The following is a 25,911-nucleotide window of genomic DNA, read 5'->3' on the forward strand; positions in this document are numbered from 1 at the left end:
TGCTCACTGTTGAGTTTGGGTCCTTGAGTCCTTCTGCTGCTTCCTCCTCTCCTCCTCTCTTTTAGAACATTCCACTGGTTGCTTTCTAATGGCTAAAACGCAAACACACGCTTAGATAAACACGCAATTGTTTATCTACAGGTGCTGTGGCTTGAAGGTTGGGAAGTGTGTTTACAGTTGCAGTTAGATATAACATTACATTACATTACGGTCATTTAGCAGACGCTTTTATCCAAAGCGACTTACAATAAGTGTGTTCAACAAAGGTAGATAAAAGCCATGATGAGCCATGATTTAAATCTAAATACTGTTGAATACCAAAACAAACACAGATCTAAAAGAGACATTGAAAACAAATGTAATTTATGTTTTACTTATATATATTTACATTACATTTCATACACGCACTCTATATTTCAATGGCAGCCAATAAGTGTACCCACACATAAATACAAGACATTCCACAAAAACAAAAATGTCCTTAAAGTGCTATGCTCCAGTGCATTTCAGCGTATGAATGAGTAAAACAGCGTAAACATGCAGCAGAAGCCACAAACTAGAATCACTTTTACATTCTGTTGCGTCCACCTCTTCTATCGTTTTATATGTTGCAGGGAAGCAGAAATGGTTAGAATAGCTTGATGGTGTGACCTGAACACTACACCCTTTGGTAGCCACTGTCAGTAATTACTGACAAAGAAGTGTTGGCAGGTGGAAAACTTAAAAAAGGTCTTTCAACCCCAGGAGCATCAGACTTGACATGTGGAAGCGTCTGTGTTATGAAGAAGCTTTGAGGGTTTATGGTGGGTGATTCCTCTGAGCGATTGTTCAAGTGTTCCCCCTGCTCACCGGTGCTCTGCTCTGCACACACAACACACGGCTGCTCCACCACACTTTGAAATGTTTGGTAAGCATCCTCCACTAGGGGACTGTTTGGAGGCTGAACTCCATAACAGGGGTTTGCATCACTCGTTATGGACGCTTCACCACGCACATCTCGCTCATTGTTGAGTAGCTGTGTCGCACCTCTGACAGGATCACCGGGCACGGCTGTGTCGACGTCACTAGAGACCAAACCGGTTCCTTCAGCACCTGTGGAATCTGCCCTGAGCTGCTGATATGAAAATTCAATTTGCAAATCAGACGAAGCGATTGGTGGCGAACCTGCGTGTGGTTGCGCAGGAGCCGCAAAGGCCGGTGGCTGTTGATCAAGCTGGGCGTGTCTCAGCACATCATCCTCACTCGGACGGTACTCAGGGTCACATGGCATCGCAGCCTGAATCGGAAGCCCACAACTCACATTCTCACTCACAGCCTTGTTGTCACAGCCGGGGATAATGCGGGAGTATGTGATATTCTCAAACGCAACTGGACACTGCAAGGCGTCAGGTCGCACGTCGCAAGAATCGTAGGGAGCAGAGAACAAACTGCTGTCCGCGTTTGATTCTGCGGGAAGGCTGGCGGACGCTGACATCATGGCGAGCTGGGGGAAAGCTTTGCTGAGGGCCTCCTGAACATTACAGATGATGTCAATGGGTTGTGTGTTAGCGTAACTCAGACAAGAGGAGTCAGTGCTGATTCCGCTGCTCTGCTGCTGGCTCCCACTGCTGCTGTCAGAATATGAAGTCTTTGACCTGAATGAGGGAAATACAATATGAAACACAAATGCAATCGTAAGGAGGAAAACATTCTGACAGGAATCATTGTGTCTTGTTGGTTGCAACCAAACTAACCAGGGTTTGTCATCATTTAGAAACAGAGGGTCGACACAGATGGAGGAGACGATGGTTTCTGAAGGTTTTAAGAGCTGCAAACAAAACGTAATAGAATGAAAATCTTTGAATTAGGGAAGATCTACTTTTGATAGTGCACAACGCAAACAATGTAGGGAAGTTTACTAATGTGTGTTGTTTTCAGATTTACATTTATACATTTCTTAAAGGGCAGCAAATGAGGCAATGATGCTTCTTGTTAGAATACTCACTTGTTCCTTACTGGGATGCATATTTAGAAGTGCTGGGTTAAGAGATTCCCCAACTATGTCCCACCATTTAGCTTTGAACCTGCAATCAAATACACAAACAAATCAATGAAATGACACAGAAGCAAAGCAGTCGGTAATTTACCAAACAATGAGAAATACAGTGTTTAATACAAACAGCTTTACAGTAAAAGAAGGCAGAGGTGATTTAGTTTTCATCAGAGTGACTTACTTTACATAACAGCAATACGCAGAGCTGGTAATGACAACTGCTACAACGCTGAGGCTCAGGATGACAGCCAATATTAAGACACGATAGGAAGCAGCTGCGAGAGAGAGAGAGAGAGAGAGAGAGAGAGATTCATATCGAATTAGGTGACATATTCCTAGACATTTCGAGATTTAATCTGATACAAATATGATCATGAAGGGATCACTCACAGGTTGTGAACTCAACCTCTTGGCTTCTGTCACTAATGAGGCCAATGTTTTCTATGTAGAGTCTCACACTGACCACATAGGTCGTACTCGGCTCCAAGCGTCGAGCGGGGATTTCATATTCCCCAATATTGTCTCCTCTGTTTGGCTTGAAGGTTTCAAACTCCTGGGTGAAGAAAATAAAGGTGAATCAAAAATGAAGGTGCTGCTTCTTCAGTGAGTTTGTGTTAAAAATAAAAACTCACGCGATCACAAAGACAAGAGTGAGAGATTCATCACTTCGCTCAAGAATCACACCACCATTTTGTGTACTATGCTGCTGAACATACAAACATAAAAACAGATGTCTTACCTCAGCCACTTCTCCTTTTTTTCGCCAAGTCACATTTCCGATCACGTACGTATTGAAATGAGTGAATACTTTGTCTCTGTGTGTGTTCCATGTGACCATGAAATTTCCATTGGAGTTTTTCACTGAGATGATTGTTGGAGCTCTGAGCTTTACTGCAAAACAACAGAAGAAGAACAATTTACATGATCAATTTATCATGAATTCTGTTTTAGAATAGAAGATACCGCACAATAACTTTGTTTCTAAAGACTAAAGCTGGACAATACTGCTTTTATTAAGTTCAGCATAATAGGAAAATAAGGAAGATATTCTGATATAATGGCCTCAATTTATTTATTACAGAATTACAGCACGTAAAGTACTGAGGTGAGTGTTTCACAGTTGTGCAATAGTTTTCAATCAGAGAAGACAGTTAACGTGAAAGCAAATTGAATCATCAAATATGAAAATAAGGAAAATCCACTAATTATTGTTTAGATATGGTTAGTGACGATGAATAGATAAATCAAGACACTAAACAAACTTTAGAGGGCAGAGACAAAGGAAATAAACTCACAGGTGTCTGTTATGCTGATCTCTTTGGAATGAACATGTTTGATCCCTTTCCAAAGTGTGGCATTGAGAGAATCCCCCAATGAGAGGTACATTTGCAGGGTACAGCAGCATTTCCCGTCGGGACACTGCTTGAATACACAGTGCCATTCCCTGTGGAATACACATGGTCTAAAAAAAGCAAATGTTTCTCATTCCTGATCTTTAAACATTTAAATACTGCATGTGAAAATGGATGGACTGAGTGATTCAGCGCAAGGCAGACATCAGGACCTTTTCCCAGCTTTTTTCCTAATTTTAAATATGCTTGATGTGAACCCAGGGGTCCACCCTCCATCTAAGAGAAAACACAGGATTGGAACCTGCTGTTGTACCAGATTGGTTGACACAAATAATTTTTTGACTGTTTAAAATAAGGCCAAATCAACATACTATATAACTACATTTCTTTCTCTCTTTTTTTTTATAAAACTCTTTCACACTTTGGGTCAAGTTGGACATACTTCACACTACTACATACTTCTTAGTATAATATAAAAGGTATAAGTTGTCGTAAAAAGAGGACGTCATTTCACAACAAGTGTATCTATGTAATCACGATGCAACGTAGCTTCCATTCAACCCACCAACACAATGCAAAGCTTTGTCATCCCTGTAACAAAAAGAAGCAGCTTTACTTACAACTTGCAGGAAGTATCTAGTCTGTATTCGCTACAGCTTGACCCGCCAGGCAGTGTGTGAAACTCACAGGACATAGTGTCTGCGTGGTCGTTGGTACAGTCAAATGTGTGCACTGTTTCTTTCTCCAACCCTGTAAGGAAAACGGCACTGCATGAATCGGGAATGCTCGTCTTGGATTTTGGGAGTTTTTAAGGTGTTTTCCACTTGAATCCCACTCACCGGAGCGAGGCGCCAGCTCTCCCAAAACAAGCAGCGGGATCACAGACAGCCACAAACTCCTGGAATTAAAGCATGTGTTCGCGTCTTTAAAACAAAACACCGGACAACATGAAGAAGCGCTAACAGATTTTAAAGATTTGACATTACCTCTTTAACTCCATGCTGAACTGCTGGCGATTTCAATGCGCTTATTCTTCCAGACAACAAGGAGCCTTAAGTTCGCCTCAGTGTCTTCCTGTTTGGGAAAAGCTCTTACTGGAATCGTGACCTCATAATTAAAAGGAAGTTCGTCCTATTACCATATTCAGCAAAGCTGGGCGTCAGTGAGAACGCTCCAACTGAAACACACCACAACACTGCCTCTGGGTTACAACGACAACAACAGCAGTAATATTAATAATCATTCATAATCACAATCACAACACAGATTTACAAAATACATATAGCTAACTAACTAACTAACTAACTGACATAACGCGACATAGATGACATTGGAAATAGAAAGGAAAAGCCTTCACAAATCACTCATTAAAAATCGATAAAAGGATTGGAAATGATTATATAAACATGACATAATATAAAATGTTGAGTTAAATTCATTACGTATGTTATAGAGCTCTATGTAGTTGTATTTGTTTGGCATATTTGGTACGTTTTTCATACAGGAGTTTAGAAAAAAAAAAAAAACAAGAAAAAAACAGACGTCATTTTGAGAGAAAACGCTGTGGATCGAATCCGACCAGACGTGTCACATGAAAAGACAAAATTCCATATACTGTATATATGATGCACTAAAAACAAACAAGTGAAACAAACAGGAACAAAAAAAGGTCGAAACGATTAAAAAAAATGAAGCTTGAACATCAATGCAAATTCAGATCTAAAAAATACTGGTACAAAGTAAAATATGTATTAAGAAATGTCAAAATATTATAATTAATGTTTCAGTAAAAATGCAACGCGAAGGATGTTGTGCATTTGTTTTCTGTAAATATGTCAGCGCTGGGTAAAAACAAATTAGCGACATTTTCATAACGTTATTATGTTTCCCGTACTTCTAGTATTGTCGCTTATTTTGAAAGTACCATCGCGGAAGTGGTAGTCCTCAACCTGATTGCTGCTCTACAGGTCATTAAAATGTCTCACGTTATCTTTGATAAACCACGAAGTTTCGCAAAGGTGTGGCTCGCTCTTAGACGGCTTGACAAAAACGGTTCGTACGTTTCTTTAAGTCTATTTACTATATGGTTACAATAAATGATGTCAGGCACCGTGTGTATGCGCTTGTATCCATAGTAACCAGCCTCTGAAAGCTACTGATGACTGCCAGCTAGAAAAATAAAACATTTTTTTGACACATTGGTTTAACCCAAAGAAAGATAGAACTTTTCCCATATTGCTTTAGTAAAATGTTGAGGTGCTCCATCATATTGTGAGGTGGCTGTGCTGAAAGGAACACCTGCCTTTGACTGATGAGTGGGATGTACTTGTTGCCTTCATCTCCGTGTGTGTGTGTGTGTTTGTGTGTGTGTGTGTGTGTGTGTGTGTGTGTGTGTGGAGTCTACATAATGCCTAATGAGATGGTCATATTTGGCAGTGGCTCAGTGGGTAGTGCTTCCGCTTTGGAACCGGAGGGTAGCCGGTTCGAGCCCCTGCCGAGGTGCCCCTGAGCAAGGCACCGACACCTTAATTGCTCCCCCCTCTGCGAAGGGTAGTAATGTAAGTCGCTTTGGATAAAAGCGTCTGCCAAATGATGGTAATGAAATGTAATGTAAATAAGTGGAAATCCTGTGAGGAGGCAGTGGCTCAGTGGGTAGAGCTTCCGCTTGGGAACCGGAGGGTTGCCGTTTCGAGCCCTCCGGGTTGCCGAACCCTCAATTGCTCCCCCCTCTGCGAAGGGTGGTAATGGTAATGTAAGTCGCTTTGGATAAAAGCGTCTGCCAAAAATGGATGTAATGTAATATTGCATGTGTTGCAGATACCAGAGTTGTGGCTCTCAGAGAAGTTTCAATTCCCCCAGCAGCTGAGGCCACCATGGTCAGAGAGGTGTGTGTGTGTAACATAGGCATGGAAGAATATTATTGTCCATGTGAAGGCCATGGCATGTTTTTAAATGTAAACTCTTGCTCAAGCTCTGTTTAATTAAGGACATACCATAATAATGACACAATAATAAAACTTTTTATTATTTATTATATTCTCTTTCAGATCATCACCAATGCCTTTGGGCTGAAGTCAGCTGATGTCATATTAAAGGTACAACAACTTACTCATATTAGTCTCACCTGCATAATTCATTTAATCATTGAAGAGTGAAATGGGGGTAGGGAGGGATGAATGAAAACTGGAAAGTAATGAAAGGGTAAAGTAAACGTTTTGGAGGAGCTAGAGGAGGCTGGGTCAGTGAAAGATACAATGCATTCCCAATTTTCCAAATGATAAGTTTGACTGAATACATTAAAGAAGGTAGACTACTTAAGAGTACAAGAGGAGAGGACTGAAACAAAGAGATTGAATCAAACTTCATCAGAATTATGTTCAAAATAATGGAAAACATCACTTCAAAATGCAATGATCTTGCTCTTTTTTTCTCTGTTTCCAGATAAGAAATCACCATGGACGTCTCTTCCCCCTGAACAGCTGTATTCCTGCTAACAGCAAACATATGTAAGTGATGTTTTAGGTCGCAGAAAAATCTGGCATCATCAGCATGTTGCATTTCTATGGGAAAAAGAATTTGATGTTTTTCAGCTCTTCCAAGATGTTTACACATAGATTTAAATCATTATTGTGAAAATTAAAGATGATACTCCATGGCTTGCTTTTCACTCATTAGAAGTGATCTCATATTTACTATATATTCATAGATTATTTAAGCTATAACTATAAGCGTATAAGCTTTACTATCATCGTGTAACTTTTCTTCTTTCACAGGCCGTATGTGCTTGAGGTGGCCAACATCTTTCAGCATGGTAAGAGCAGTGACAATGTCTGCCCTGGGGGACGCTTGGTAATCATTGTATCAGTGGAATATAGCGTTTATAATGTTATAGATTTGAATACAATACCAAGAGTCAGAAAATCAGAAAACCTTTTTCTCTGAGTATGGGTTGTATGGGTTATGGTTGTGATTGTTTCCTTTCTAGTGCATCCCAAACCCAGAATCATTCCCATGATTGTGATGAACAAGAACATGAATACCAGACTACAGACTATTGACAGGAGGGTAAGCAGACATGTAGCATGAATATGAAACACTGACTACTGTTTCAGTAATGGTACAGTAAAAACAAATGAATAGTGTAAATACAGAGCATGACTGAAGAAGTAGAAGCAATCTTGAGCTTTCTCACACAGTATGTATGTGTCCCCTAAAGCTGTCCAAACATCTGTTTCAATGCAGATTCAGAGACTGGAGGACCTTTTGCCTCAGATCAAACTGAGGCACAATGAAAAACTAAGCCAGGTATTTAAAGTCTCCATTATTCATCTATCAACATCATCCTGAGCAACCAGGTTCCCCACTTGCTTCTTTCGAGGGACTTTCCAGACATGTCGACTCATTTGTGTGTTGGTGTTGTACTTGTTTCATATGCCTGATGAATTTCTGAATCAGTCTGATTACTGCATCTTTGTCCTATCTCAGGAGATTGAGTGTCTCAACCAGAAGCTGAGGTTCCTTTATAAGAGAATGCAGGTGAATCACTCTCTGTCACTGTCTAAATATAACAAGCACAACACTTCTGATCAGACAAAATAATGGAAACACATCACATTATTATCCCCTGACTGTGCTGCTGTGCTGTGATTCAGGTGGCAGATTCTCACAGCTGGAAGGGGGTGCTGACCAGAGCTCCCCTGTGGTAGACCCACATGGCCGATTTCATGACCTACTTCATACAATTTACGTTTTTAGAAACTTCTCTTTAGTTAGAGCAGCAATCGAATGCTCCGGGACGCTTGACTGGTCGATGATGATGTAATCTTTATCTTAAAATCAAATGTTGTGTGAACCATTAAAACAATAAAATAAAGAAAAAAGAGTGTGGTTGTATTATTTTCTTATAATTATTCCACAGAACTTCATTGTTAAGAGGGGTGCAAGCAGAAGCCTCCTCATGGCGCACTCTGGGCAATGTTAAAGACAGAAACTGTATGACAGCGACTGACTTGAAGTAGCCAATTCTGCAACCACTGACCGTCAACGACAGTCAAGTTTTCCCTAGCCACGATGCCGGCGCTACTGGTAGTGACCTCAATCAATGTTGAGGGCTAAACCAGAACGAAGGCCGATGTGCTAGCAGCTAGCTGCAACGGAAGCGACATCATCTGCATGCATGAAGACCCAAATCTGCAGCTTCCACCTTAAAAACAGGGAGGCGAAACGGGAGCTCAACGTAACCTGGGACGGAATAAGGCTTGAAAACCACCAGCACCCACCTGGGAGTAACCCTTGACCGTACCCTCAGCTACAAGGAGCACATTCAGAAGACAAGAGCTAAAGTTTCCACAAGGAACAGCCTTCTGCGCCAACTTACCAACTCAAAGTGGGGTGCTCACCCAAGTACGCTGCGTACAACGGCACTAGCCCTGTGCTTTTCCACCGCCGAATACGCCTGCCCAGCATGGTACAAATCAAGCCACGCCCTCAAAATAAACCCTATCCTCAACGAGACCTGCAGGATAGTTACTGGGTGCATCAAAACAACCCCCATACCCTGTCTTTATGCTCTCTCTGGCATCGCTCCCCCTGGCATCCGCGGAGCTGCCATCGCTAAAGCCGAGCGCACAAAGCAGGCCAATGACAACCGGCACTTACTCCATGAATACACTGCCCCCTGGAAACGGCTCAAGTCCAGGAACAGCTTCCTCGATGCCACAGCTGAACTGGAGACCACATCACCTGCTGCCAGGACTACTGAGTGGCACAACCAATTGAACAATCTGGGCAGCCAGACAACCCAGCGGATAGAGAGAGGCATCACCCCAGACGAAATTTCTCGCTACTGGCCACGACCAACCTTGGACAGTCTGGAGAACCCTGAACCGCCTGCGGGTCGGCGAAGGACGCTGCAAAGCATCCATGAAGAAATGGACATCTACATCTTCTGATGCATGTGTGTGAGGTGAACCACAAACCATGGACCACATCATGAGCTGTAGCTACGCTCCACAATGTACTGGAGTTGACCTTGCCGAACCAAATGCCGCTGCACTAGCCTGCGCCAACCACTGGAAAGACGTGATATAGAAGATGGCCGGACACGAAGAAGAAGATTGTTAAGATTAGTGGGCTTTAGTGTTTGATGCCAATCTTTTATATTCACGTTTGTGTTTCTTGCTTGTATAAAATAAGTACCATTTGTACTGTGAAGGTTATTGTCCAACCATTGGGATCCTTGTGGTTTTTTATTGTTTCTATTATTAAGTTTTATTTCTACGTGCGCTGGAGAAAAAACAAATCGGCAAAACTTGAAACACTCCACAGTTCCTCTACTCGTGTACGTGAATGTGTAGGAACGTTTATTCAGACCACAGGTGCACGCCGGACTGTTTAAGCTGAAACACCGGCGGTTGTTTTGGTCTCTGTTTATGGAGACGAAAACGTGAGGAATGGCGCTGACCTTTAGTTTTAAATAAATTGTCAGCATCAGCGCCGCCAGCATTACAAATACAACAAGGGCAATCTCTGGAATTAGTGAGAAAGCTGTCAGGATGCTAATCAGCTAATGGCAGGCTAACGCGCCTCCCGGGAGACTCGATGCCCGTCAGACGAGCCCTGGTGGACTGCGCCGTGTTGTCTCTACAGGACGCCTGTGTGTTCTATCCGTTTTGTAAATGCTGCTTCTCAAAGTTAGAGCTTCACCAACAGGACACGACGAGGTAAAAGAACATAGCAAAAATAAAAGTAGTTTTATTTTGAACTAGGATGTGTGTATGTGAGAGAGAGACTTCAGAGTTAGAGCTATATATGCTGGACTCAGAACTTATCAATCATCCCTACTCAAAGTCTTCTTTCTGAAGTGAAATCACAAATATGGAATCTATGGACACACGCCGCCTGTTCTTCCTCTTCTAGATGCAGATGCTCCAGATGTGGTCACAGCTGTCTGAGGGAGCAGGTGGAGCACAGGTATCGTCTCTCCGTACGGGTGGCCCGGGACAGCAGCATCTTTGGAGTGACGGTGTTCGGAAGCTGCTTGAATCCATTCTTTGGCATTCCTGCAAATGGACTGCAGAGGTACTAAGCCCAGAATTAATTTATTTTATTGTAATTTTCTGTATTATCTCTGTACTTATATAGCGCTTTTATCCATTGACCTCACATTTAGAGGCAAACCATGCAAGGATCCAACTTGCACAACATTCAGTGTCTTGCTCAACAGCACTTCAACAGGCTCTCCTTGAAGCATTTTTAGGGCTATAACTACTCATTGCTGTCATTGTCGATTTGTTGATTTTGATATGTTGATCACAAAGCTTGTTGTAGATTGACAGGGCTCCTCAGTATCACTTTATAACTTTATACCACTGCTTTGTTTGTCAGTTTGGTGAAAACGATTGTGTGCTTCTGCTGTTTGTGTTGTTGTAAGGTTGCTGGCAGATGTGGGTGAGCCAACTGAAGCGTCTACCAGATCGTCATTGCTGGTTAAGGCTGTAGAGGACTGCTTCATTGGCAGACATTTTATCTTTGGGTTAAAGGTAAAGAGAAGGAGTAACTTTATTGGTTAAAGTAGCTCAGTCTGAATTAAAATCAGATGGAATGCTGCAATGCTGAAGGTCACTGCAGCAACAAGATGCTGACTAGAGATACTTCATTCATTGTACAGCAACAAGGAGATCGTATATGCTGCTTCACTGAAGTTAAGATGGTGTTTTGGTTTGTGGTATATGACCTCAGAATTCCTGGTTTTGTCCGTGTGCCACAGCTAACTGATGCAGGAAATGAGCCGTGGCGAGAAAGGCCCACACCATCCGGCTCCATCCATAACCATACTGCCCAGTTCATCGCCAGCCAGATGATCCTCCCCAAAGCTGCATGCCTGGCAGGATGCACTGTGGTCAGTTATTACCGGACGCTTCTACAGAAAGTTACGGAATCCACCACAGCCCCACCAACCACTCTGCTGCCGAGTCCTCGTCATTCTCTAGCCAGCAGCTTCACTGATGCCACGCTCCCTGCATCCTGTCATCTTTCCCCATCACTGCAAAGGTAGAATGAGGTCATCTCTTTGCTCTGTGTATGATACTAGATACAGATTTATTCATCAATCTCTGTATGACAATTTGTTTTACTCCCAGATTACAGAACCACGACTGCACCCTCAGTCCCACCCCACCGTGGGAACAATCTTTAGGCTTGGTTACTTCATCTGCCGAGCAGGAGGAAGCCTGTGGCTCGCAGGACAGCAGAGACGAGAACAGCAGACGGAAGGACAACACCGCACCGCATCATCCTGCAGAAAGAGGCTGCTCGGAGAAACACAAGCTGATGAAACGGAGAGCATCGGGATCCTTCTTCTGTGTAGAGAGCCGGTCCTGCAGCAGTGACTTGCTGACTAAATACCCTGACTCTGTGACTTGTGGGAAGGCTGATGGAAACGCCTCCATCCTGGATTACTGGTCCAGTCCATCCCTGCCTGGCCACAGAGCTTTACCGCTCAGCTTCAGCATGGGTGGGTTTGCTGAAACATCTGTGTCAGGCCTCTTGGCTCTGGACCATTTGCCTTTCTCCGAGTCCCTAACAGACTTTTTGTGTGATGAAAACGTCGATTTTAACAGAGTTAGTGAGACAGAGCCCCATTTAATTGCGCCAAATCAGAACGAAACGACAAGAAACAATCCGACAGTTAGACGATCACAAAATGAGCGCTTGTTAAACGATTCTGTTTCAGTTGGTCAGTGTAACTCACAGTGGACACACGGTGCCTGGCACAGGAGGGAAATGGCGGATATCACCAATACCACTCATCAAACATACAAGAACCCCGCCGGATATGTAGACCAGAGTAATCAGGAGGAAGAGGAGGCTGGTTCTTCCTCTTTTGAACAATCGAAGTCCGCACAGGAGTGTTTGGAGGAGGATGTCTACGATTGTTCAGCAGACATGTTCAGTAGCTCAGCGACAGCCGATACAAACACGAAGACGCTCGGCGTGGACGCTGAGACTGGCAGGAGGACGTCCAACACACACACAAACAGAGAACACACACAATGCACAATGAGGGAAAGTGATGGGAACACGGTCAGGTTAGAAAAGTCCAGTACTCGCGTGTCGACAACACCGGATAAACACGGAATCAAACACAAGAAATGTATCGGTAGTTGTGAGCTTTTACTGACACCAGACAAACAAGAGCTGAGCCGTGATGAAACGGCCACCGCGGGATTCCAGTGGGATTATTCACAACCTATGGACTTCTTCCCGCCCTCTCAGTCCACCCCTGTAGTGAAGGGAGCTCACATTCCACGATCATCCGCTCCCAAACATCCTTTTTCCAAAGCTTTGCCTCAACAGGACAGTAGAGATCCAGCCAGACTAATATCTCCTCTCTGTAAACTCAGACGTCGCGCCCAAGAATACACAACTACACCTGAGAGACGCCAGCCCAGATTTGCCCCGAACAGAAGATCCCGGAAGCCAAAGGAGCATGAACGCTGCATAGCGGCCCAGAGAGGACAGGCTGGAACCAAAGGGTCAACAGCAAGGTCACACCCCAACTTTGACCCAAGTGCATTAAACAGAACTGTGTGTGACCGCGAGGACAATGAAACAATAGTTCCTCCTACGACACATAAAAGTGGAAGACAGAGTTTTGGTTCTACTTCAGCCAGGCGGAAGGCACACGGACTCAATTGTAAAAGAACTCTGTTGGATCACGCAACATCGTTATTGCCGGCAGGTCTGGCACAAAGAGGAAATACTGTCCCGAGTCAGGCATGCGCCATGAACATAGCTGCTGCTGAGGATAGTCCAGATGGCTCAGTGTGTGGTGAAGAGAGCCAGGCCTGCAATTGGTCCAGAGATCTATTTTCTGACTCAGTCTGAGAGTTATGGCTAGAGAATTATTATGCGGTTAAATTATTATGTCAAATCACGATAACTTATGGCTCTTTGTTCAGACATAGTTAGTGCATGAGCGACGGGTTGACAGGGTTGTGAGAGATATATTTATCCTTAATATTGTACTCATTGTGTCATCAGAGTTATGAGAACTTGCATCTGATCTAAAGTCATAATAGTCCTGCTCATATAAGAAGAGATAAGAGAAGTGTTTCAATTGTTATATGCATAAGAATCACTTTTTTAATGAAGCGACCAGACGTGCTTTCACTGTGGCTGATTATATGTGACACTAATGAAACGCTATATAAGTAAGTAAAGTACGATTTAAGAAGCGTTGAAATGATCAGCAAGAGACATTTTAATTTAAAAAAACGCTGAAAACACTAATTCATGAATCACTCCAACTTTCTTTTGTGCAGACGTGGTTTTCTGATTTAAAACCTTCAATGTGGAATAAAATAACCTCATATATTCAATCATTTACTATTAAACTTCAATGTCAACAGCTGGTTTCGCTGCCTGATGCCCATTGCAGCGTCGCTTCCTGTTTGTTTCCACTAATCAGATCAAGGCTGATATTAATTAACTTAATTAAGACAGACTGCATCCTGTGCGCAATCATTCAGAATAACATGGAATTTTCTCAGATAAGCTGCTGTTTTCTGTTTTCTGTGTGTGTTTTGTTTGTATGTATGTATGAGAACAGCACCCTTTGCCAGAGTATTTTGGCGACAGTAGCCAAGGTAATATAAATGGTAAATATAACTTCAAATGTAAATCCATGATATATGCCCTAATGAGTTGTAAATATACTATATGCAAGCATTGCGATCATGTTAGAGATCAGATTATATATCTTTGCCTGTCACCAGCTTTGGTTTAGCCTCTTCAGATGCTCAGTTTAGCTTAAGATAGATTTTCAGCTTTAGATCCTGTGCCTCTTGTTTTCCTGATCATTTGGAATGTTTCAGTCTGCAGATGTGTCAGGATCCAGCAAAACCAATACACAGCCTCCTACTTTTCAGTTGTTTCACCATTTAGTCTTCATCTAAATCATAAGGAGTACAGGATGCCTACTCAGCAAGTATCCTGAGAACAAACTGACTTGTGTGACAGATGCAACACCAGTAAACAAGCCAGTGACCTTGGATAAATTACAAAGAACACGGAGTACTGGACACATGTGTTCCCCTCCTGCTGGCAGCCAGTATTGGATGTGAGAATTGCCACCAAGCACCCAGTGAATGAAAACCCCATTCTGCCAAGTCAAGTGTCACGTGTGAGTGCAATCTGCCTGGCTTGGTTTTGAGGATATTTTGTTCCCAAGTAATCGTTAGTGTAAAGCTACATTCTTGTTGCTCCCGCTCTGCTAATTTGCATCAGACAGTCCCGATTCCCTCTTCCTCCCTCTGCCCCGATCTGCGTGTGTAGGACACTACCAACTCAGCAGGTTTGGTGCGTATGTCTAATTGTAGTGTTGCATTAATACTGCAACACTGTCTCCTCATTTCCCATGGTGCTTCAGGAGCCCCAAAATGTCACCATAAGTACAGCTATGCCATTGTTGCTTGATACAAACGCTCTTAATTGTAATTTCATTTTGTCACAAACTCTGACACAATCCAGTTCACACATGAACACAATCAGTTTATCAAAGCTTCTCCATCATATATTTCTATTGGGTTTTGTGTTATTTCTGCCACCTTATGCAAAAGGAAACATCACACACAAATGCTGAAAACATTACATACTAACATCACAAATATGGTCGGTATAAAGCAACATAACGTTCTACTTTATTCTACTACTGTGAGAAAGTACGACCTCATATTTATCTATTGGTTTGATTGTTTGTTATTTAGACTGAATGAATGAATACATGAATGTAAAATCTCAAACATCAGTACATCTGATTGTATTTTCATTCACTTTCCAGTCTGTCTGTAATATTTCTGATATTTGTCTAACATACACCAGAAAACATTCATTGTAGATTTTTCAGATCTTTTTATTTGTTAGTAAAGCCAATGATGTCATAACAGTAACTTAAATTAAAGGGGTGGCACGAGGCTTAAGTGTGGCGGTAGTATTTCCATTACGCAGTTGCCAGGGTAAGTATACTGTACTACTGCCCCTCGGAAAGTGAGGGGTGTGACTGTAACATTAGAGCCCTGCAGGCGCTGTAGAGACGTGAGAAGCACATGGTGTGGAAGGGTGGAGAAGTGACTTTGTAAGGAGTTATCAACAACGTGTCAGCCGAGGGGCAGGCGCATGACGTGGCAGCTGCAGATAGAAGTGCAGTGGATAGACATGACGTGTGTGTGGGTACTAATGCTTAACGGAAGTGGGTGCCACTTCTTCAGTGGGTGGGTGTGTGCATGAGTCAGGTTGAGGCCCATGTTGATCATCATTAGTGATTTAATAGCATATCTGGCACATCTGCACTTTAGAGGATTTTCCTGTTTCATTGAGTGACATGATAACTTTCTGACAGTAGTAACAGAAGTGATTTGTGTATTGTTGAGTATTAACTTCAACCACAGGCACAGCACTTAAAACCTGTACTTGTTTCTTTCCTAGTGAGAACTTGTGATTCACAGCATTTAAGGTAATTGGAAGGTTTGTTGTTCTTTGACTCTATTTAGTACAGTTCTGTGTTCCCCGTGCTCCTTAACAGGTCATGGAGACTCTGACGTTGGACTGCCTTGCGCCATATAAGCACCTGTCCTTCCACGTCACGTCGTGCCCCCAATATGAAAAGCGTGTGATAGTATTTCAAATGAGCCAGTGTCTGTGAGTATATAGCCTGCAGTACACTGAGGGTTTAAAAGCTATTCAACTTCAAGAATGATGTGTTTGGACTAGCAGCAAAAACATGGAGGTAAGAGAATTCTGATTTCTGATTTCTTCTTGATGTGCATACTGGGGTTAACACTGACTTCATTTAATTGAAAATGTGTACAAATCAAGTATCCGTTGTCATCATTCTTGTCATCATTCTTGTCATCATTCTCTGGACACTTTGTTTCATTGTTTATTTTAGCCAATGATAAATATTTGTCAGCTTAAATACATAATGGTGATGCACATTGATGTTGATGTACATCGATCTAGCTGAAAGTACAAAGTAGTTTGTGTTTCAGTCTAATTTAACAAGTTGGATCATGAGGATGTACTAGGCCACTCCTGTATGTAAATGAAAGAATGTGAATCAAGGCCAAGGTCTGTTGTCTGAAGTCAGCAGTCCTTAAAGAAAAAGGGATTACACCAACATACTGTGCATTACCCTTCAATGTCTATAGCCTATCAGTTGCTCTATAAGCAGTATATAATGTGTTGTAGGATGTATTTGACCCTGACCTTAAGCTACACAATACTTTTGGAGGAAGGAAGGAAGCTGGATTTGCATTCTTATCTACTGACCACTCTGTGCTCTTCAGGTGTTCCCTTGTACTCAGGATGTTGGCAGCCATGCAGCTTCATTGTTGGCAAGTCTGAACCGCCAAAGAGAACAGGCTGAATTCTGTGACTGTGTGCTCAGACAGAATCAGAGCCAAGCACATCTCCACCCTGCACACAGGTGAGCTAGGTCAGCTGGTTGTATCATTCACAAACAAACACAACATTGTGCTTGACCATGCAGAATCATGCCTTAAGAGGCGAGAGGGAGGTTTGTGGAGGTTTGTATATCGTAAAGACCAGTCAAGTACCTGGAAGTTGTCTTAAAAAAAAATATATCTTCAAAGATGACGTGTAAAATTCATACATTAGAAGAAAAGAAAAACCTAATTTCTTGGTTGAATCGAATCCATCAGTACATACATACATACATACATACATACATACATACATACATACATACATACATACATACATACATACATACAGTAAATGTGTAAATGACATCTTGTGATAAGAATCCCTGTGTGGGAAATATAAAATATAAATAGAATTTCTTTCACAAAAGTATATTTAAGATTCTATTCTGATCTGATTATATTATTTATATCAGTAGTTTGTTTTATGTGACTTTATCTTTGTTCTCGCTCAGGTGTGTTCTGGCAGCTTCCAGTCCGGTCTTGGCCTCTCTTCTGTCCTCTACTGGTGTCCTAGTGGAACTGCAGGCTCCCTGTCTGTGTGACTCAGTGCTCTCTCTTGTTCTGGACTACATCTACACAGGGACTCTGCCCTGCACTGGTACGCAGCAGCAGTTCTGCTCACTGCTCACTGCTGCATGCTACTTGCAGATGGACAAACTTGAGGAAGCCCTGAGAGCTTGGAAACAAACTGAGATGGATGAAGAGGACAGGATGACGTCTTCACTTCATCCTCTTGCAGCACAAGGTCTGCAAAGGACCACAAACGAGGATCTCCAACAGTCTTCCCCCCTCCTGCTCTCTACACCCTTCCTTCCTATTTGTCCAGCTCAACTTAAAGAAAGTGGTTCTCCCTCACGGTGTTCTTCCTCATCATCTTCCTCATCTTCCCCTCCTTGCTATTGGGCCGTGCCTGTCATCTGTCACAGCAGTAAAGCAAATATGCTTCAGCTGGCAGAGGATGTGTCTACTCTACATCCTCTCCGTCCAATATCTCAGTACACGGACAGAGAGACGATACACAGGGACAGCGAAGACAGTGTAGATAATGCTATTTGTAGAACCACTGAGGACAGAATTCTTTGTCGAGGACAGGATTACAGATGCAATGAAGACCACTTTGGAATGCACGGTTTGGATTCTGATCATGGAAGGATACAGGGTTTATTTCACAAGTGCAATACAGATCAATCTGACGTGCAGGATTACAGAGACACATGCCATTTTGTAATACAGAATGATCAACATTGTGAACAGAGTGAAAATAATGCAAATCACTTTAGAGGAAATTCAGAGTGTCAGACAGATGACACAGATGTCAGCAACAGTAAGGATAACAGTGCATTAAAGGGTAAGAGGGAGCTCTGTAGTGAAGTCTGCGCCCGCAAACACTGGATGGAAAACTCTGATTGTCATGAGGACTCCATGGCCATCGATGAGGCCTTGGATAGAAATGCAGCTTCAACGCCTGTGTCAGACTCAGACACGGGAAGTGAATCTCATTATGATATTCTGTACCCCAGGGCGGAAGAGGAAGAGGAACACAGTTGCTCTGGGAGACTTAGAGTTGACCTTGATAGATTTGACAGCCACTCTAACTGTGATGAACTCAAGACCGAAAAGAATGACGACTCAAACGTGAAGCAAGGTGAGAACGGTACAACACACACCGCTTCTTTCCTGCATACAAGTGATCGGGACAACAGAGACACCACTGTGACCGAGCAGGAAAACATCTCAGACACTTGCATCACAGAAGCACACTCAACTTTCACAATGTCTTTGGAGAGCAATGTGAATGACCCTCATCAAACTACTTTCAATGTTACGGGCCAGTCATACAGTGGACATCTCTATTGTCATCGTCTTTGCCAGGAGGACATACACAGCACACACACACCCTCTGAGTCTGTCCATTCCTATGCAAACCATGCAAACAAGTCCTCGGATGAAGGGGAGGTTGGTAGCTACGCCAGATCTCACAGCCGACTGAGTCAGCACTTTGCCAGTGGTACCACAGGCAAGGTGCTACTATTAGACATAAGCACCAAACCTGCTGAGTTGGTAGTATCCTACACACACAGATCAGGGCAGAGGGAGGAAGAGGGAATCGGGATTGGCAAGAGCAGAAAAAGAGCTGGGAGTAAATTTGGAGCTGAGATTTTGGAGAAATATCAGACAAAATCTTGTGTTAGAGAAAGAAAGCTTGCGGCTATTGGTGAACGTGATACCGATGCAGCCGTACATGAAGTTGGCTCCAGGGTCAGGGAGGAGGTGCCCAACAGTGAAGCTGCACACAGAGTGAAGAATGTGTGCCAAACTAGCAGCTTAACAGTAGGGATCCCTCCCAGTGTGCCAAACTACGAACAAGCCTCCATGTCATCCACCTTGTCTGTCTGCATACCGTCTCCCCTTTCAGCCTCCATGCCAACCAACATATCTACCCATATGCCAAGTACAGTTCCGCACCCTTTCCATTGCTCTCTATGTGATCGCTCCTTCAGTCAGCGAGGCTCTCTGAATAGACATATGCGCAGCCATCTTGGCGTCCGGCCCTTTCCCTGCCCCCGCTGCCCCATGACCTTCGCACGCCAGTACCGTGTCATGGAGCATATGAGAGTCCACCAGCGCTGTGACTTCCAGAAGCTTCCTGACACTTCGGTTTGAGACAATGAGAGTGAAAAATGTACACAAGGATTATTATTTACAAATGTAGATTGGTTGCAGTAAAAAATAATGTTCTTTACCTCAGATTCTGCACGCCGAAAAAGCATTTGACAGGATAGAATGGGAATACTGTATTTAAGAAATTTTAAGAATTTAGGACACACTGATACGTTCTTTCCCAAATGGCAACCATTCTTATCTTACTTTGCAAATCTGCAGGTTCTTTCTTTCTTTCTTTCTTTCTTTCTTTCTTTCTTTTCTTCTATTGAGTTTTTATTGAGTTTTCTCTCTGTACTTTGTTTCCTTTTTCACACTTATTTTCATGTGTACAACCCCATATTACTTATCAACATAATTTTTCTGTCTCCAAAATGTTTCATGACCACATGCTCATTGTTATGTCTTCAGGTGCTACTTTCAATAAAAATATTGGGCAAAAAAAGAAGACCAATCCTTTGTAACAGCCCAACATTTACACAATAAAACTGAAAACAAGCAAAATGATATTTTCTTTGTCATTTGTCATGTTTTCACTGCACTTACACACACAGAGTCAGACCGTACTGACCATAATGAATGTTCACATCACAACTATTGACAAATCTAATGGAATGGCTAATGTGATCTGTTTGTGCTGAGCTACTGGTTATGCAAAGTGGAGAATATAATTGATATCCACCATCAGTTGTCATAATCAACACTGTCACATCTTTCCGCAGTGGTGCAGTACAGAGCATGTATAGCTCATTCCTTTTGTGCAATAACTATTATTATAATAAAGATGTTTGTTTGAGCTGGAATGTATTACACGGAGTTGTTGCTCGTTGTTGCAGGAAATGATATAAAGAGCAGACAGATCTCATCAGGTGGGGATATTTGGATTAAAAAATAATATTTCAATATACATATACACAAACATAGCATCTTTGGCATTATTAATAATAATAAAAATAAAAAATAAACTTCATATTTTTTTGTGATTTCAGATCATTCCTCTGCCACCCATGCTACAGGTTTGCTGAAACTCCTGTTTTCTATAATCCATTAGAGTTAAAAAGTGGATATGAATGTTGTGTACTGTGATGCTCAGAAAGAAGGAAACTTTCTCTCTCCAAATGTCTTCTCTCTCTTCCGCTCCATACCTTCCTTTGAGCTCTTCATTTAGTTTCCGTTGTAGGCGTCACTACAACGAACTAAAAGAGATGAGAAAGAAGAAAATGCTGCTGATGATGATCTCTACTATAAGAACAGTCCTGTCATGCATGATTACGGTTCCAGCAAAACCGGAAGTGATGATAAGCAGAATGATCGATTCTAGAAGCAGATCTACTCTACATGCAGGCAGACATCAAGACAGCCAGCGCAGTGTGATGATGAATAGTGTGACACTAACGTTCACAGGTCCTTCAGGGCATTTTCATTTACCTGGCTCTTTGTGGAACGTAGGGCAGAGCTGGCCAATACTGTCATCACAAGGAAGATGATGGCAGCAGCTAAGATGTTGAGGAGGAAGACACCTTCCATAGCCACCGACTGAACAAATACACACAAACAATCTCTCAACAACATATAAACTGATTTTTATACAACTGACTACATACCAAGAAATGTGATAACACTGTGATGTACATAATCCTGCAAAAACACTGCAGGTCTGCTTTGAAATTGTTATCCCCATGGTAATTAAGTACTCCATTATCCATTGTCTACCCCCACTCCTACATAAATTCATTTAAAAAATATGGAATTTTAAAGATTTACAATGACAATGAGAATTGAAATCAGTTGTAAGATATATCAGTTATATTACAAGCATAACGTCTAAATAATAACAATCAAAGGAAAGAATAATCCTTTACCACAACTTCATATCTGCCATAGGTTGCAAAGTCTGTTAAATTGTGGTCATAGTCTCGGCCACTATGCGGAAAGCCTATAAATATGGGGGAAAATGCTGACCAAATTGACCCAAGCAATGCAATGATGCTCACTGCCAAAGAAATGGTTACCTAGAGAAAGTGTAGCAGAAACAGAAGGACAGAGTCAGATTTAGAGAAGCTTATACATGTGGAAATGAATAAGTTTTTTTTTTCAATTTGTCATAATCGGACGAAAGCCTTGGTCATAAAGCCATTAATTGTCTCATAATGAAATATTTGCAAATTCACAAGTTACTAAATAATACAGTACAATACTTAAGATCTTTATTGTCTCTCTTATCCTTTTCTTTTCTTTGTATTGTTAAATAATTCATGTATTATGACTATTTGCAGTCTGTCCAGGTCCTTTGTATTCAGTACATTGGTCTTGTGAGGAGGTCTTACTGTTTTCTTGGTTGGGTTATGAGCTGTCACAATATATAGCATCCCACACACCATGAACTGCAAGAGACAAAATAGTTTGAATGTTTAGTCATCTCTACTCAATAATTTGGGAGGTGAATTTTGGAATGCAGCAGCTATTGCATGTAGTTGATGAAAAGTTATCTTCTCCTGTGACAAACCAGTATTCCCAGCCAGCATTGAAATTGAGATACAATGTCTGCCACTGCGATGGAAAGGATGAAGAGGGACGAGCCTATGATGAGCACGCTGATCTAAAAGAGAGACCAAAACAAGTTCTAATAGAAAAATCTGAACTTTTACTGAACAATTCACCTAAGAAAATCCTTTCATGCATCATTATTATATCCAAATAGACCAAAACATGTGCATGCACGTGTCTGTGTCTCACCCCTGTGAGCTTGGGTTGACCCTTCAAGAAGCGATGTAAAGGTTTACTGCCACCCACTGAAGTGTTGTTTTGACTTGCGTCACCCTCACATGGCTCACTTGCAGGGATGAGGGTAGCAGACATCTACCACACAAACCAAAGTAGAATGAAAATATTTAGATCCTCCATTTAAGTTCAAGAGGTTGCTGCACTAACTCGTTTGCATTTTTTGTGTTTTTGTTGTTTTCAGTATTCATATAATGGACATGATCACATTGGCTAGATGGTTCTGTATGCCTGTATGACTGCAGAACATTGAGTAGTCCTCCTGCATGTAGTAATGTGCTTTGTAGTAATGTCATTTTTGAAGCTTCATGCTTGAGATCAAAGGTCTTCATGGGTCCACTCATCTCCTGAGCACCAAGACTAAAACTGTCGGGTCCAGTCACGATAATAGAATCTAATAGTATCAAGGGTCCATATCAGCTGTGATTATGTAATGATTTATAATCTCAAAATCAAAAGCTCTATATAAATCATTATGGTCACAATAAGCAAAATACATGTTTCACTATGAGTCTGCATTTAAAAGTAATTATTAAAAAAAAACTGCTTGTAAGGCTCCATGTGCTACAGACTGCATCCTATTTACAGTTGATGCTAACAGTTGACAAAAGCTTCAAGATTGAAACATCTCCTGAATATGTTTTCTCATTATATACACACAAGTTGGTCTCGAAATGGAAAACTTTTAAAAATTTCCCCCCAAACTCCAGTGAAGTTGTAGAGATGTGAAAATACAATGTCAATCCTTCATTTCATGAGTAGACTAAGTTATGCCTCTCTTAAACATTCCATCCTGCTAAATAAACTAAAAGTTATGTTTGTTAGAAAGCAAGAGTGAAACCAAACCTTGAATTTTGTAGACTTCTGCCTGAGTGCCTGCGACGATTCACATCTGGAAAGTGTTTACAGCTGTGTGTGATTCGCAGACGATTTGTGCAGTCTGAACACAGGCATGCACACATGACTGAGCACAGCACATTGGGTTTGTTGATCGTTTCATGCAGTTAGCTTTGTGTTGTGTAAGTGGAGCATCACAACAGCATCAAAATACATTACACAACATATTTTATAATTTCGTTTATTGATTGGCATTACTCAATTGAACTGAGTGGAAGTTTGTACATGGTGTCTGTGTGTGTTTTAGGAGGGGATCAAATTACTGAATTTAGCAAAAGTACTTTTTAACTGAGGATCATAAAGATTCAACTAGATTCAGATTCAGTCAGATTCAGGTTTTACAAGTGTAAAAAGGATCAACTCCCCAAAAGGAGCATAATTTCTCTTCTCTTCTTCCAGGGTAAACAGACGAATGGGAGGAGTGAGAGTGAGCATTGTGTGTGTGTGCGTAGTGGGGTTATAACGGGGTGGGGCTAATAAAGAAATGTAGATGCAGAGGGAATGTGATGAAATTCCACAAGTAAGACAGGAAATGGATTTGAGAGAGGAGCACTGCCAGCTGCTTTGTTCCACACAGCTGTGTGTTTTCATGTGGCCCCATGAGGTGGAGAGAGGGTAGGAGATTCAGAGAGGAAAGTAGACAAGAGAGATCTGGTTTGGCTAATTGGAGTGACGAGACCACAAAAGAAAGCACAGGAATGATCAGAAAGCCAAGTCAATAACATTCATAGTAGGAACACTGAACACTTGCAGGTAATGAAGTCCAGTGGATGACCTAGAATGCGAGTTGCGCCAGTTAAGAGGCACAATGAGTGAGCCGATCCAGGCAGTGATGGGGCTAGGTCCTAGCCCCATCACTGCCTGGTTCGGCTCACTCATTGGAGGCTAGGAGGAAGAGGAGGAGGCACTGGACTACATTCCTGACCCAGAACTTCATTAGACTTCCAGTTATTCTCTTGAATACACACAAGCCTCATTGATGGGAAAGTAGTTATCGATAAGACAGAACATAAAACAAATATATCGGCTGATCTATAAATAAATAATTGGGTTTGTGATTATAGTATAAATCAAACATCATTAAACAAAATAGTAATCACCTTTGATTTTATTGGAAAACATGTTCATTATTCAGATTTGTTCGAGCTATGTCGTTAAGAATAGCTTACACTGCACACTGCTTCATGGGCTGCTGCTTTTTTTTCAAAACACAACATGATGCACTTACACATTATCATTATCATCATCATCATCATCATCATCATCATCTTCATCATCCTCATCCATGTTCACAAAGAGACAGACTGGATAATTAGCCAAGAAGCTTAATAGATCTTTCACTGAAAGAATTAGGTGTTAATCATCAAAAAGATGATTTACACTAAAAATATAAGGAAGTACAAAGCGTACACTGAAAAGAGAGAGAAATGTTCTCATGCTAACACCGATATCATTATACATGTCATATGATATAATATGTGATCGTTTGCTAAAAATATGAATTGCCAAGTTAGAGTTATGAGACAGGGAAGAAGAATGACATATGCTGTCTTTTCTGAGAGCTAAGTACTTCCGCATAAAGACTGAGTGACAAGACAAGATAATTACATTCACATAATACGCATCGACACTACAATCACATGCCTCCTTTGCTTTTTTTTCAAACTATTCTGCATTTACCAAACTTCTCTCACAGTAGATTACTTTTGCCTTTAATCACAATATATCACGCTACTGTATTAGACATATCTAACATATCTACATTTAATATACAGACTTTGTCATTCAGAGGCCTAAAATCCATATTAAAATTTTGGAATTTAGATTTAACTGTTGAGCATTGGATCGCACAAGTATCATTGTTCAATTCTAACGAAAATACAGTTGTAATACTTTGAGAATTGGATAATAAAAAATTAACACTGCAGCTTTTGATGAGTCACCGGTAAAATACTTTGAACCAATGTCGCCTCTTTTTAAAGGTGTTACCTCCTGTTAAGAATTCAAGGCTGTTCATTGATCACAAACAGGAGCGCTTTTATGTAAAATATTTAAAAATGTACAACAGTCATGTAACCCCTGATGAACCAAAGGCACAATATCAAACATCGTATCTACAGGTTGAGATTATATCCAAGTGCTTTCCCAAGATATGTTGATGTATTGCTTCAGTGGTCACATAATGAAAATCACACCTTTTAGTAAAATAGATGTTTAAATAAATAAAGCACAAACAAGTCGCAAGTGCATTTGAATGAGCACCAGAGACGCATACTGAACAGAATATTAGACGTGTAATAGTTCTCAAAAGATCAGCAGAGCTTTAAGGTGGTCACACATCAGTGACTCATTATTTCTAGTGGTTTCCCCCCTGATCTTAAATTAACTGAATATATTCTCTCTACTTAATGAAAAGAAAAACATTTGAATCGACAACAAGACAGACCTAGAATCTGACGAAAGCTACCCGAAACATACATACATAATAAGTGACATCGTTATGAAAATATGAGTGTATTTCAGTTTGAGCTTATAGTTGCATCGATGAGCATTAGTCACTGGAATAAACACTGAGTGAATTACGCACAGTTGTATATTCTACCACGTCACTAGAGTTATTTGCACATATAAATACATTTAAAAAAACAAAACAAGACTGAACTTCATTGCATTGTTCGGCATT

At 41.4% G+C, this 25,911-nt stretch overlaps 3 protein-coding genes across 4 annotated transcripts; 2 read left to right on the forward strand and 1 right to left on the reverse strand.

Moving 5' to 3' along the window:
- Window positions 1–342: 342 nt before the first annotated feature.
- Window positions 343–4,510, reverse strand: LOC143004966 (uncharacterized). 2 transcript variants are annotated; one of them, XM_076156173.1, is made up of 10 exons: window positions 4,371–4,510; window positions 4,224–4,282; window positions 4,005–4,134; window positions 3,328–3,476; window positions 2,772–2,923; window positions 2,423–2,585; window positions 2,214–2,307; window positions 1,985–2,063; window positions 1,734–1,807; window positions 343–1,634 (listed from the first exon to the last, which is right to left on the reverse strand). In XM_076156173.1, the coding sequence occupies exons 1-10, from the start codon at window positions 4,382–4,384 to the stop codon at window positions 659–661; spliced, it is 1,890 nt and encodes a 629-aa protein (XP_076012288.1). In that variant the 5' UTR covers window positions 4,385–4,510; the 3' UTR covers window positions 343–658. The 2 variants fall into 2 exon arrangements, with proteins under 2 accessions (XP_076012288.1, XP_076012287.1); XM_076156172.1 differs by having other exon boundaries at window positions 3,328–3,494.
- A 769-nt stretch (window positions 4,511–5,279) lies between these two features.
- Window positions 5,280–8,232, forward strand: LOC143004967 (uncharacterized). The gene is made up of 9 exons (XM_076156174.1): window positions 5,280–5,436; window positions 6,202–6,269; window positions 6,432–6,479; window positions 6,826–6,890; window positions 7,158–7,195; window positions 7,370–7,449; window positions 7,627–7,689; window positions 7,870–7,920; window positions 8,037–8,232. Exons 1-9 carry the CDS (start codon window positions 5,361–5,363, stop codon window positions 8,088–8,090), a joined length of 543 nt encoding a protein of 180 aa, XP_076012289.1. The 5' UTR covers window positions 5,280–5,360; the 3' UTR covers window positions 8,091–8,232.
- Window positions 8,233–9,788: 1,556 nt separating this feature from the next.
- Window positions 9,789–13,950, forward strand: ddias (DNA damage-induced apoptosis suppressor). The gene is made up of 5 exons (XM_076156328.1): window positions 9,789–10,106; window positions 10,303–10,464; window positions 10,817–10,925; window positions 11,153–11,436; window positions 11,526–13,950. Exons 1-5 carry the CDS (start codon window positions 9,985–9,987, stop codon window positions 13,270–13,272), a joined length of 2,424 nt encoding a protein of 807 aa, XP_076012443.1. The 5' UTR covers window positions 9,789–9,984; the 3' UTR covers window positions 13,273–13,950.
- The last annotated feature ends 11,961 nt before the right edge of the window (window positions 13,951–25,911 follow it).

Source organism: Genypterus blacodes, unplaced genomic scaffold (assembly GCF_046128005.1).
Source record: "Genypterus blacodes isolate CSIRO-AG114 ecotype Tasmania unplaced genomic scaffold, CSIRO-AGI_Gbla_v1 ptg000067l_1, whole genome shotgun sequence".
NCBI classification, from domain to species: domain Eukaryota; kingdom Metazoa; phylum Chordata; class Actinopteri; order Ophidiiformes; family Ophidiidae; genus Genypterus; species Genypterus blacodes.